The following is a 13,800-nucleotide window of genomic DNA, read 5'->3' on the forward strand; positions in this document are numbered from 1 at the left end:
GAGAGAAAAAAGGACTTATTTGCGGTTGAAGATCAAGGTAGCCCACTGGGCCTCTGAACTCAGCTCTCCTGATATATCACTGTTGTAATTTTGTTGTCTTAGGTTTGAGCCTATTTATTATTTATTTATTTATTTAAAAATATTTTTTAACTGAGTTTGAGCCTTCTTAAAAATATTTTTACTTGCGGGATGGGGTGGGGAAAGGCTAATATACTGAGTGTGAAAACCAAACTTTGAGCGAGGGTGTTCTTACCGAAAAGGTGCCCCGCCTCTAAGCCTAATGCCGCCAGAGGGAACTACAAGTTCCGAGCTGCTCTGCGGTGAGCGCGCAGCCTGCCGGGAGGCGTCTCCCGTGCGTCTGCGCGGGAAGTGGAAACCAGCGGTGAGGCGACGCGGTGTGAGGTCCGCCGGGCCGGCGGCGTCTGCTGCAGCGGGACCCTTGCTGCTAGGCCAGCGGCCCGACCTCTCCGCCGCCATGCCCATGAAGGGCCGCTTCCCGATCCGCCGCACCCTGCAGTACCTGGGCCAGGGGGACGTGGTGTTCAAGGACTCAGTGAAGGTCATGACGGTGAACTACAACACGCACGGGGAGCTGGGCGAGGGCGCCAGGTCAGTCGGAACTCTTCGAGGCCGTCCTCAGGCCGCGCGGACCGTACGGTGCTCACCGTAATGACGGGCTAGTAACGCTGAGACCTGGAGCTGCTCTAAGTGCCACTTAATCCTGAGGCCGGCCTCCTGAGCTGGGTGCCATCGGCCCCATTTTACAGACGAGGAGACTGAGGAGCAGCTTGCTCCAGGTTCCACAGCGAGAAGAGGACAGCAGGGCCACGCCGTGCAAGCTGCGGTCGTGACGGAGGTGGGGGAGAGGAAGACAAGGGCCCCCTCCTCCCTCCTGCCTCCCCGGTGGAGGACTAGGCTAACCGGGGAGGCCACAACCTCCTTAACTACCTGTGCGTGGCAGGCGAGCCGTGGGGAGCGGCCGCACACGTTCTGCTCTGGATGGAGCTTGGTCCGGCGGCGACAGACCCTGTTTAAGTCCCAGCTTTAACAACTGCTGGCTTGGGGCGAGTTGCTCCTTCTCACTGTCCCAAACCGGGCTGATACCTGTGCCCAGGGTCGCTGTGGGGATGCACTGAAAGAAGTAATAGCTGCTAGCACTTCCTGAGCCCTTCTTATGCATGCACATGTAGCATATAAGAAGGATGTTTGTCATGCATTATTTGAATGTTTGTCATGCATTATCTTATTTGATGTTTACGGAAGCCCCATGGTTATCACCATTTTAGGGATGAAGAAACGCCACAGAGATGTTAGTAAGTCGGTTGTTCAAGGTACCAGGCTGGCTGTGCACATGCTTCTCATATGCAGGACTCATCACCCTTGTAACTGATTATGTCAGCTGTGTAGCTTCAGGCTCCATACCCCGACCCCCACCATAGACTCCTTAAGGTGGTTTTTTAATCCTGGAGCAGAGTAGGAACTCCTTAAACGGAAGTTTACAAATGGAGGGTTTGAAGTGAACCTCGAGGCAGTATTGGTGCTTTGGGCTTTTCAGGTATTAAGTATAAAAGTACTGATTGTCTGCTGAATGCTTGGCTCTGAGCTGGGAGTTCAACAGTGCCTAAGAAAAAAGTTCTGTCCTCCAGAAGCTTTGGGACTGGCTATATGGGGTGGATCAAAATGGGACAGGGGGGGAGTGCTCCCAGTATGGAATGGTCTCCCATGGTGAGGTGCCTTTGCTGCACAGCTGTTTGGGACAGCCAGAGGCTACCTCCTAGCTGTTTGCTGTCCATAGGTGAAGCGAATAACTTGGACTTGCTTGCATGGGATCAGCTGTGCTGAGGGCTTCTGGAATGGATATCCAGATACTTCTTTATAACCCACTGTGCATCCCATCCAATGTATCCATGCTGGCAGTCAGGGCAGAGGCCAGGCAGTACCAGTAAGGAGGGAGGCAGTCTGGATGGGCCCACTAGAACTGGGAACTATGCCCCGTCACAAGTGACCATTTACTACTTGGCTACAGCTTAACTTTGTGGGCCCCGTGGAGAATTTCTGACTTGTCAAGAATCCAGAAATTCAGATTTTTGTATGAATCTGGTTTTTAAATCATCAGCCAATAAAAAATAGGCCTGTAGGCCTTATACTTGCATGTTCAAGTAGTTTAATACCTCTAGGTCAACAGAAACCAAACAGCCATTCTGTGCCTCATTATTCCTCATGGCAAAGGCTTGCCTGTCTCACCTGTGTGTGCCCTTGGGGGGATTTTGTGCCCTTGGGTTTGAGTCTACTTGACTTGGCTCTTTCTCGCACCACAGGCCTTTGAGTGTTCATGTACCCGTAGCATTTCGCTGCTCCTCCCTGGATCACCTCCATTCCAAGTGCCACAGTGTACACACAGCCCTGGGAGAGCCATAGTTTTGGGTGTCTGCTGGGTGCTTGGGGAGCTGCCTTAGTGTCTGAGGGCTAAATCCCTGCTCACCTCTGCCAGATGTTCTTGCCATTCAGATGCAGTAAAAAAAAAAAAAGTAACAGCTGATAGCACTTATTGAGTTTTCTTTCCAGGCTGAGCCTCAGGATCTAGGTGAATTTGGTGATTTGATAGTGACAGAAGAGTGTGGCTGAAGTCCAGCTGCTCGTAGTCCTAGTTCTTTGACCCCTGGCTGTGTGACCTAGGGCAGTTTACTTGACTTTTCTGACCTGATTTCCTTAGTTATAAAACCCTACCTTGTGGGGTCGTTGTGAGGATTCAAGTGTATTAAATTGCCTAACAGGTGAGTGCCTGGGTGGCTCAGTCTGTAGGGCATCTGACACTTGATCTTACAGTTGTGAGTTAGAGCCCCACATTTGGGTGTGGAGCCTACTTAAAAAAAAAAAAAAAAAAAAAAAAAAGTAAAATAAATAAAATACCCAGCAAAGTGTCTGACATATACAGCAGGTGCTCAACTAAAGGTTTCCTACCATTGTCAACTTTCTTCCCAGGCTTCAAGAACCATTTAAACATTCCTGTCGAGATTTTGTCCCAGCAGTTCTAGGTGTCAGCAATTCCTGTATGAGTATGTCCTGGTTTCTTGGTATGATGTTGGGATCCTCTGCTGTGGGGTGGGAATTGAGCAGAGGCATCATAAGCCTAGGAAGGTAAATTTAGCTTTGTCATGATCTGCAAGGCTTACAGTAGGACCTTATCTCTCTTGCCTCCCCTAGAGTCAGCAACTTTTTAGTTTTTTGTTTTTTTTTTTTTAATTTTTTTTTTTAACATTTATTTATTTTTGAGACAAAGAGAGACAGAGCATGAACGGGGGAGGGGCAGAGAGAGAGGGAGACACAGAATCCGAAGCAGGCTCCAGGCTCTGAGCTGTCAGCCCAGAGCCTGACGCAGGGCTCGAACTCACAGACCGTGAGATTGTGACCTGAGCTGAAGTCGGACGCTCAACCGACTGAGCCACCCAGGTGCCCCAGCAACTTTTTAGTTTTAACCATTTAATTAGTTTCCCCTTCATAGTTGAACACCATACTTAGAAAGCTAGTTCTTACTTTTCTAGCTTTAGGCATTATCTACTGACTTGCCACTATGGAAGATGAGGATTTAGCTCTCTTTCCCCAACATTGGCATTCCCCAACCGAACCCAACACATTACTCAGCTCTTTATCCTCCCAGTGTAGTCATTTCAGAATTTTGGATAGAATAGTATTCATTGTTTAAATTAATGTGACTTTGTGAACACTCCACACAGTTGAACCAGAGTACTATGGTTATTTTTCCTTTTTGTTTTTGCAAAGCTTTTTGTTTTCCCTGGAGTTAATAATTGTGCTTGCTTTTGTTTTAATTGTAGACTGCTCTGGTTATGGAAGTCTCCCCAAGTAAATGGTCACATAGTCACCTTCTGTTGATTTTGTCAATTCCATCTTCTTAAAAATAAATTACAAGCTCTACTATGGACTGGTTGTCCTGCATTGTCATCGTCTTGTTGTAAATATTGAGGCACACAGCCATACGTTGCCCTGGTTCAGACAGCTGAGAAGTGGTAAAGCTGGGAAACTGTTTCTTTCCCGTGTACTACTTGTACCTGTCTGTCATCTGATGTATGGGGCAGGGTGGCAGCAGGAAGCAGAGGGCACATTTATTTTATTATTTTTTTAATATATAAAGTTTATTTATTTATTTTGAGAGAGAGAGAGAGAGAGAGAGTGCAAATGGGGGAGGGGCAGAGAGAGAGGGAGAGAGAGAGAATCCCAGGCAGGCTCCACACTATCAGTGCACAGCGCAATATGGGACTCAAACCCACAACCGTGAGATCATGACCTGAGTCGAAATCAAGAGTCAAATGCTTAATGGACTGAGCCACCCAGGCGTCCCAGAGGGCACATTTAAATTAGGATCATTTGGGGAGCCTTTAATTAAGGAACTGTTTACAGAGGTATGGGCAAGGATGGGGAAAAGAAACCACAAGGAACAGTGCAGGACCCCAGGTCTAGGTTGGCAGAAGTGCGAGGGAGAGAACTGCCTAATGAGCCTGGGACTCAGCCGGGAGACAAGTCAGGGGAAGAATACTTTGACTCTGCCCCCTACTTCCAGTTTTGCCAAAGTTCACTGTTGGCCAAACCCAACATGAAGTCAGAGGTCAAGGAAGCCCACCTCCTAGTCCAAGTAGGTTAGCCATCAAGGATGGAGAGTAGGAGGAGAGGGATTCAGACATGTAGCAGCGTCTTAATTAGTTCTCTCTCAAGGAACATTTGTTGTTTCTGTTCCTTTGCTGTAACAAATAATGTCTTTGCATTCAAGTGTGAACATAAAAAGCAGTGAAATCACTGAGTCAGGATCTAAGCTTTTAAAATTTTGCTAGTTCCAAGGTGACCTCCAAAGAGGTTAAACCAGTTCTTAAGGAGGTATTTGCTGATTTCTATAACTTCTTTTTTTAATCTGTAGCAATCTAACAGGTGTCAATCCTATTTTAATTTACAGGACTCTGGGGAAGGTATTGAGACTCTCAAGATGATAGGCTATTTGGGTTTCTGCCTATTTGTGGTCATTGTTGTTGAACTATAAATCTTATGATGTGTAAAACTTTATCAAAGGAATTAGCTTTTTGTTTTATGTCTTACAAACATTTTTCTTTTGGCAAATGTTGATTATGTTTTTGATAAATTTTGCCATGCAAAAGTTTAAAGGTGGTCATATTTATCTGTGTTTTTTCTATTTTATTATTTTTTTTAATGTTTATTTATTTTGAGAGAGAGCCTGTGAGTGGAGGGACAGAGAAAAACACACACACAGAATCCAAAGCAGGCTCCAGGCTCTGAGCTGTCAGTACAGAGCTCAGTGCAGGGCTTGAACCCATGAATAGCCACAGTCGGATGCTTAATCAACTGAGCCACCCAGGTGCCTCTATCTGTGTTTTAAACTTAAGTTTAAAGGTCTCTCCACTCTTAGGTTGTAAAACTATTTTCCATGTTTGCTTTTATTTATTTTTGTTTTCTTTTTTTAAAGTTTATTTTAAGAGAGCGTGTGTATGTGTATGCAAGTGGGAGAGGGGGAGAGAGAGAGGGAGAAAGAATCCCAAGCAGGCTCCACTCAGCGTGGAGCTTGAAATGGGGTTGATCCCACGACCACAAGATCACTACCTGAGTCGATACTAAGAGTTGGATGCTCGGGGCACCTGGGTGGCTCAGTCGGTTAAGTGTCCGACTTTGGCTCAGGTCATAATCTCATGGTTCTTAAGTTCAAATCCCCGTGTTGGGCTCTGTGCTAACAGCTCAAAGCCTGAAGCTGGCTTCAGACTCTGTGTCTCCCTCTCTCTCTGCCCCTGCCCCACTCACACTCTGTCTCTCTCTCTTCCTTAAAAATAAATAAACATTAAAAAATTAAAAAGAAAAAAAGACCTGGAAGCACAACTGACTGAGCCACCGAGGCGACCCAATGCTTTTATTTATTTTTACATTATGGGTTAATTTACATGAAGTGCACACCTGTAAGTATACAGTTTGATGAACTTCTACCTATGAATGAGTACACCTGTCTAACCAGCACCCACTGTTCAGAGAATATACTAATAAATTCCTGATTGCTACTTTTCTCAGCCTTTTTGTGGGGCAGGGTCCCCTGTGAATCAGATGAAAATTCTGGACTTTCCCTCAAAATATGGAAGTGTACAGCATTTCAAGTTGACAGCTCTGTTTCACATGTTTAATTAATGTCTTTCCTTTTGCAGGAAATTTGTGTTTTTCAACATACCTCAGATCCAGTACAAAAACCCTTGGGTACAGATCATCATGTTTAAGAACATGACGCCGTCCCCCTTCCTGAGGTTTTATCTGGGTGAGTGTGGTCTCTGCTGAGGCCAGGACAGTCTTTCCTCCCGTCCTTTCCTCCTACCTTAGCATTCAGGGGAGATCTGAGGCAAGGGCTCTTGTAAACATCCCTTACTTTCTGTTACTGGCATTGGACCGTGGCACACAGTGGCCACTGAGGTTTGGATCTTCCCCCATCTCTCCAGCCTTGTCTCCTGTTGCCCCCGTGTCTCCTATCTGCCTCACACCATGCAGCAGATTCTTCCAAATTCCCTTGCCACACCCCACCTCGATGCTTTGCTCATGCTGGACCCTCTGCTGGAAATCCCCTTTCTACTTTGCTTATTGATTTATTTTTAAAATCCTTCAGAGACTCCACTTGGGCACCACTTCTTCCAGGAAGCTCTGTCTGCACCCTTACATTGGTCCTCCCCTGTCTCTCCCAGCTGCCCTCTCAGTGCTGGCCACGTCCTCTTGAGCAGTGTGTGTATGTATCTGTGTGTGTTCTCTTCTGGAGCTCACACTTTCATGATGCTCTCCTATTCGCATGAGGCACCGAGTGAATATTTGTTTGGTTATATTGGGTTCAGTGCTTTGAAATCAGACCTAGATGTTTTGATCCAGCTCAGTCATTCTGACCGCGAGAGAGTAATATTCCCGTTGATTAATTTCTCAGGTGAAGGTCCAACAACTGGCTTACATGGTTACAAGAACCAACTGAGGTGCAGTTTGGGAAATGCTTCAGGAAGCAATATGATCCTGTTCTTAAATTCATTCAGCAAATATGTATGGAGTGTCCGCTGGGCCCAGGCACACACAGTGCCCGAGGTATTAGGGAGCCATAGAGACAAAGGTCTCTGTCTTTGTAGGGATGGCATCCTAGCAGGAAGAGAGAGAATGGACAAGAAACTTCAGATAGTATGTCAGAGGATAAGTGCTATGAAAGAAAAACCAGAGCAAGGTCAAGGGGGTGAAGAGAATGCTGGTGCTAGAGCAGTTTTGTGTATATATTTTGTGTTTGCATTTAAAAAAATAATTTCATTGAGTTATAATTTACCCAGAGTAAAACACACAGGTTTTCTGTGTATAAATATTCTTTTGTGTCTGGCTTTTACTTATGTGTTTGAGACTCCTCAGTTACGTGTATCAGTAGTTTATTCGTTTTTAGTGCTGAGTAGGGTTCCACTGAAGGAACATACCACAGTTTACTTATCCGTTCACCTGTTGATCATCATTTGGGTTTTTGTTAGATGCCGAGACAGAGTTAGAAGTAGGTTTATTGGAGATAAAGGGAGGGGGAAGGCAGGGAAAGTCTTCAGGTGGCAGAGCAGGTTGGACATCTCTGGAAGGAAAGGGAGAAGGAAGGAGGTCTGGATGTGCCTCAGAAGGTGGCGCAGGCCTGAGCAAGTCTGGGCCAGCCCAGCAGGAAGTTCCAGCTCTGCGCTGGGCAGAACTGGCCAGGTCCTGGACATCTGCGCTGTCACAGGAGGGCCTCTGTGGCTGTTGAGGGCCGTGTCTAGTTTCTGGCTGCTAAGAGAAGGTGCGCCTCAGCACCTTCCCGCACGAGTGGATTTTGTGGACACAGGCGCCCTGTTCTCCTGGGCGTGTGCCTCAGGATGGGGTTGCTGGACGATGGGATAGGCCATGCCAGAAACTGCTGTGAACTGCTTTCTCCAACTAGTGCATTTCACCCTTCAGTCAGCAGGGCGTGGCAGTCGTGGTGGCTCTCCATCCTCACTTGCTGTCATTTGCATTAGGTTTTTTTTTTTCCCTGTTAATTACATTGGTTTCCTGTGGTTGCTGTAACAAGTGACCACAGGCTGGGTGGCTTAACACAAATTTCTTCCATTTCTGTAGAAGTCCAACATGGACAAAAATCAAGGTGTCCACAGAGCCTTCCTGTCTGGAGGGTTTTTTTTTTTTTTTTTTTTTTTTTAATTAAAAAAAAATTTTTTTTTTTTTTTTAACGTTTATTTATTTTTGAGACAGAGAGAGACAGAGCATGAATGGGGGAGGGTCAGAGAGAGAGGGAGACACAGAATCTGAAACAGGCTCCAGGCTCTGAGCTGCCAGCACAGAGCCCGATGCGGGGCTCGAACCCACGGACCGCGAGATCATGACCTGAGCCGAAGTCGGATGCTCAACCAACTGAGCCACCCAGGCGCCCCGCTGTCTGGAGGTTTAAGGGCAAATTCATTTATGTGGCTTTTCCAGCTCCTAGAGGCCACCCCCATTCTTTGGCTTGTGGCCCTACCCTCCATCTTCAAGTACAGCAAGCAGCATGGCATATCTAGCCATTCTTCCACAGTCACATGCCCCTTGGAACACAGTCCAGATAGGTTCTCTGATTTTAAGAGCCGCGTGATTAACTTAGGCCGCCCACATTATCCAGAATGGTTTCATCCCCAGGTCCTCGACTCACGTTCTGAGGCACAGCCCCTTTTGTCGTGTAAGGTGACCTATTCACACGTTATGGAGGAGTAGGAAAGGGATAGGTTTTGAGGCCATTCTACTTACCACATTAAATATTTTAAATTTTAGCCTTTCCAGGCTTCATTGAAATTTTAATTTACATTTCCCCATATCTTTTCGTGTGCTTATTGGCCACTCATAAGATTTCTTTGTAAAGAGTGTCTCTGAGTCTTTGTCCATTAAAAAAAATCAGGCTCTTTGCTTTCTTATTGAATTCTTTATATATTCTGGATGCAGTTGTTCCCTCAGGTATGTGTGTTGTGAGTATTGTCTCTCAGTCTTTGGCTTGCTTTTCATAATGGTGTCTTTGGAAGAGCACAAGTTTTAATTTGGATGAACTCTAGCTTGTTGGTTGTTCTTTTTTATGGCTAGTGCTTTTTGTGTCCTGTCCCAAAAATCTCTGTCTATTGTAAGGTCACAAAGGTTTTCTCTTATATTTCTGTTCAAAGTTTTATAGTTGTAGATTGCATATTTGTTTCTCTGATATATAATCTGAGTTATTTGTGTATTAAGTGGAATAGGGATTGAGGTTCTTTTTTTTTGACATTTATTTATTTTTGAGAGAAAAAGAGACAGAGCATGAGCAGGGGTAGGGGCAGAGAGAGAGAGAGAGGGAGACACAGAATCCAAAGCAGGCTCCAGGCTCGGAGCTGTCAGCACCGAGCCCAATGCGGGGCTTGAACTCACGAACCGTGAGATCATGACCTGAGCTGAAGTCAGACGCTTAACCGACTGAGCCACCCAGGTGCCCCTGTTTTTCAGGGTTGGGATACTCAGGTGTTAGAGCATCAAGCGATGAACGACCATCCTTTGCCTTATTTAGTTTCCTTGGCATTTCTGTCAAAACACAGTCAACTGTAGATGGATAAACAAAACTTGGTATATCCATTCAGTGGACTATTACTCAGCCACAAAGAGGTACAAAGTACTGACAGATGCTACAACACAGGCAAAGCTTGAAAACATAAGCCAAACGAGAGAAGGCAGACGCAAAAGGCCACAGATTATATAATTCCGTTTATATAAAATGTACGAACGAACTGGCCAGTTCATAGGGACAGAAAATGGTTGTGCAGGGCTGAGGCTGGTGTCGTGTGAATAGGAAGTGACTGCTTAATAGGTACAGGGTTTCTCTTTGGGGTGATGAGAAAAGTTCTAAAATAAGATAGTGGTGATAGTCACAGTTGTACAACATTGTGAATGGAATAAAAACCACGGAATTACAGGCTTTAAATGGTAATTTTTGTTAGGTGTATTTTACCACACACAAAAATCATTTCACCATATATTTCTGACCTCTTCATTCTTTCACTGATCATATGTCTGTTCTTAGTCTCATACCACACTGTCTTGGTTTGTAGCTTTCTAGTAAGTCTTTTATTTTTTTATTTTTATTTATTTTTAATTTTTTTTTTTAATGTTTATTTATTTTTGAGAGAGAGAGACAGAGTGTGAGCAGGGGAGGGGCAGAGAGAGAGGGAGACACAGAATCGGAAGCAGGCTCCAGGCTCCGAGCTGTCAGCGCGGAGCCCGACGCGGGGCTCGAACTCACAGACTGTGAGGTCATGACCTGAGCTGAAGTCGGATGCTTAACCGACTGAGCCACCCAGGCGCCCCTCTAGTAAGTCTTTTAATATCAGGTAGTTAAAAAAAATTTTTTTAACGTTTTTATTTGTTTTTAAGAGAGAGAAAACGAGCAGGGGAGGGGCAGGGGCAGAGAGGGAGACACTAAATCTGAAGCAGGCTCCAGGCTCTGAGCTGTCAACACAGAGCCCATTGTGGGGCTTGAACTTATGAACTGTGAGATCATGACCTGAGCCAAAGTCAGACACTTAACCAACTGAGCCACCTAGGTGCCCCTAAGATCACGTAGTTTTAAATTCAGACTTGTTCTACCCCCCAACCCCACCAAATCACTTTATATGTACATTCTTTGCATTTATATATTAACTTTAAAATCTGCTTGTCTGTTTCTTGAAAAGAGCTTGCTGGGATTTTGATTGAAATCATATTACATACCATTTTGAGAATGGACATTTTAATAATGTTGAATATGTTTTGTGACTGTTGTGAAAAGTGTTATTTTTTAATTCATTTCCAGTTGTTTGGTTACACCTTTATAGAAGTCCAATTGATTTTTGTGTGTGGGTCTTGTGTCTTGCATCCTTGCCAGTAAATTGACCTTTTATTTCTAGTAGGTTTTATTTTCTAAATTCCTAAGTTCATCTGTAAATAACGACAGCTTTACTTCCTTTCCGATCTTTTTTCCTTTTCTTTTTCTATGTATTCACTGGCTAAAGTGGCTGTGATATTTTGCATTTTTATGAGCTGTGTAGGAAAGTTCCAGTTACTGGGGTGCCTGAGTGGCTCAGTCAGTTAAGTGTCCGACTTTGGCTCAGGTCATGATCTCATGGTTTGTGAGTTCGAGCCCCGTGTCAGGCTCTGGGGTGAATAGCTCAGAGCCTGGAGCCAGCTTCAGATTCTGTGTCTCCCTCTGTCTGCCCCTCTGCTGCTTGCACTCTATCTCTCGCATTGTCTCAAAAATAAATAAACATAAAAAAAAAAAAAAAAAAGGAAAGTTCCAGTTACTCTGCATCCTCCTTGGTGCTTTTATTACCCATTTAAAAAAAATTTGAGCCACTCCAATCTTGTCGTATGGTCCTTTTAATTTGCATTTTGTTAATAACTGATGATGAAGAGTATCTTTTCATGTGCTTATTGACCGTTGTATTTTTGTTGTCAGATGTTTTACATATTTCGTATTTTTAGTTGGATTGTTTTAAGGAGTTGTGAGAGTTCTTTATATAGTTGGGATATGAGTGCTTTATCAGATGTATACATTATGAGTATTTTGTCCTAGTCTGTGGCTTTTGGTATCTTTTGAAACGCAAGTTTTAAACTGTCATGAGTTTCAGTTTATCAGATTTTTTCTTTAATGGACCATGTTTTTGATGTCATATCTAAAAATCTTTGTGTAGGTAAGGTTATGAAGATTTTCTTTGTTCTCTTCTAAAAGTTTAATAGTGGTTTTAGTTCATACATTTAGGCCTCTGATCCATTTTCAGGTTTTTCTTTTTTTTTTTAAATGCTGTGAGGAATTATGTTGGCATTGTCATCTTTGCTGAAAATAGGAGTCTATTTCTGGACCTAGTTCTTTTCCATCAGTCTGTAGTGTGTTCTTATGCTAATACCACACTGTCTTGGTTACTGTAGCTTATAGTAAATTTGAAATTGGAACACGAACATCCTCCCATTGTCTTGTTTGTCTTGGATTTTTTTAACTTTTTTTTAGAGAGCGCAAGTCAGGGAGAGGGGCTGAGGGAGAGAAATCTTAAGCAGGCTCCATACTGAGCATGGAGCCTGACGCGGGGCTCTATCCCACGACCCTGGGATCATGACCTGAGCTGACCTGAGTTGGACCCTTAATCAACTGAACCCCCCAGGCGCCTCCATTTTCTTGTTTTTCAAAATTGTTTTGGCTATTTTGGGTCCTTTGCATGAATTTGAGGCTTGATTTGTCTGTTTCTATGAAAACACCTGCTAGGATTTTGATGGAGGTTGCACTGAATCCATGGTCCAGTGTGGGGAGAATTTCCATCTTAATGATACTGAATATTCTATCCATGAACATGGAAAGTTGCTTTCCATTAAAATAGTATGCTTTTGCACATACCTCAAATTTGTTTCCTCATGTTTAAAGAAATATGGAAAAAGGGTAGCATTATGGGTTATGTAGACACACGTTTATCTTATCGTTAAAATGCTTCTCCGCTAAAAGCAAATCCATCACCACCACTTGAGGCTGCAAAGCATGCCGCTGAGTCCTCAGTGCTTCTTGTCCTCTTTGCTTCCCATTTCCAGATTCCGGGGAGCAGGTCCTTGTGGATGTGGAGACCAAGAGCAATAAGGAGATCATGGAGCACGTCAAAAAAATCCTGGGGAAGAGCGAGTGAGTTGATGGGGCTGACCTGGAGGGGAACAGGAGTCTCAATGCAGAGCGAGGGAGGAAAGGGGCATCAGGAGGGCACACACCAACCCAAGCGCAGGCTGCAGAGTTCGCTCGGTCTGGCTTTGCTGCTCCCCATGTGTGTGCCTCTGCTGCGAGGTGGGGACAGACACCTCCCTGTCTCCTGGGCTCGACGGGAAGCTGAGGTGCCAGGGGAGCACTGGCCCTGGGCAGTTGTGGCCAGTTCTCTCCTTGGGAATCTCCATTTGGAGCTGGTGGGTATCTAACCTCAGCACGTGTTGGGATCCATCTTTTGTACACGGATGGATGGAGCAAAGGGAGGGAAGCCAAGAAAGTACGTCTTGGAGGAAGCACGTTGAGGCCTTTCACAGGCCCCTTCATCCTGACTACATGCTGAGTCAGAGCTGGGGCTGCCTCTAGGCCGCAGGAAAGCTGACCGTTGCTGTGTGGTCAGTGCTGTGTGTGGCCAGTGTGGGACTGGGAGGCCTGTGGGGGAGGATGTTAGGCTTTGGGGGTGAGGAGCAGGTCGAGAGGCACAGGAGAGCCAGGTTTCCCCGGCTGATGGTGGGATGCACTTGGCCAAGAAGTCCCACAATGCCTAGAGGCTCAGCAGCGCTCCCACACGTTGCCGTCTGTGCTGTTTGGCAGGGAAACCCTGGAGAGAGAGGAGCAGGAGAAAAAGCAGCTTTCTCACCCGGCTCACTTTGGCCCCCGAAAGTACTGCCTACGGGAGTGCATCTGCGAGGTGGAAGGGCAGGTCCCCTGCCCGGGCCTGGTGCCGTTACCAAAGGAGATGACGGGGAAGTACAGAGCGATGCTGAAAGCCAGCGCCCAGGACTAGGGCCCCAGGCCACACCCAGGGAAGCCCCTGGCTGTCCTCGAAGGGACTTTGACAGTCTCTTTGCCATGAGGGTCCCCTTCACACACCTGTGTGGAAGGACACGGGAGGGTCGGGGGAGCATCTGCCGTCGAACTGCCAGACGAAGATCTTCACTCCATCAGGTCAATAAAATGCTTCCAGATCTCCAGAGGCGTGGTGCGTATCTGTCTGATAGGCACAGGAAGGCCTGCGT

The 13,800-nt window shown here is 45.6% G+C and overlaps 1 protein-coding gene across 1 annotated transcript; it reads left to right on the plus strand.

Annotated features, from left to right (window-relative positions):
* Window positions 1–339: 339 nt before the first annotated feature.
* Window positions 340–13,755, plus strand: MRPS25 (mitochondrial ribosomal protein S25). The gene is made up of 4 exons (XM_060631854.3): window positions 340–609; window positions 6,210–6,316; window positions 12,622–12,709; window positions 13,376–13,755. Exons 1-4 carry the CDS (start codon window positions 476–478, stop codon window positions 13,566–13,568), a joined length of 522 nt encoding a protein of 173 aa, XP_060487837.1. The 5' UTR covers window positions 340–475; the 3' UTR covers window positions 13,569–13,755.
* Window positions 13,756–13,800: the final 45 nt, after the last annotated feature.

The sequence above is a fragment of the Panthera onca genome, chromosome A2 (assembly GCF_046562875.1).
Source record: "Panthera onca isolate mPanOnc1 chromosome A2, mPanOnc1 haplotype 2, whole genome shotgun sequence".
In the NCBI taxonomy this organism is placed as follows: Eukaryota; Metazoa; Chordata; class Mammalia; order Carnivora; family Felidae; genus Panthera; species Panthera onca.

Excerpts from the sequence above, each read along its gene's own strand:
- MRPS25 (XM_060631854.3), top strand. The coding sequence starts at position 476 with ATGCCCATGAAGGGCCGCTTCCCGATCCGCCGCACCCTGCAGTACCTG. Across the intron at positions 610-6,209 it reads GAGCTGGGCGAGGGCGCCAG|GAAATTTGTGTTTTTCAACA; the intron begins GTCAGTCGGAAC and ends TTCCTTTTGCAG. Across the intron at positions 6,317-12,621 it reads CTTCCTGAGGTTTTATCTGG|ATTCCGGGGAGCAGGTCCTT; the intron begins GTGAGTGTGGTC and ends TCCCATTTCCAG.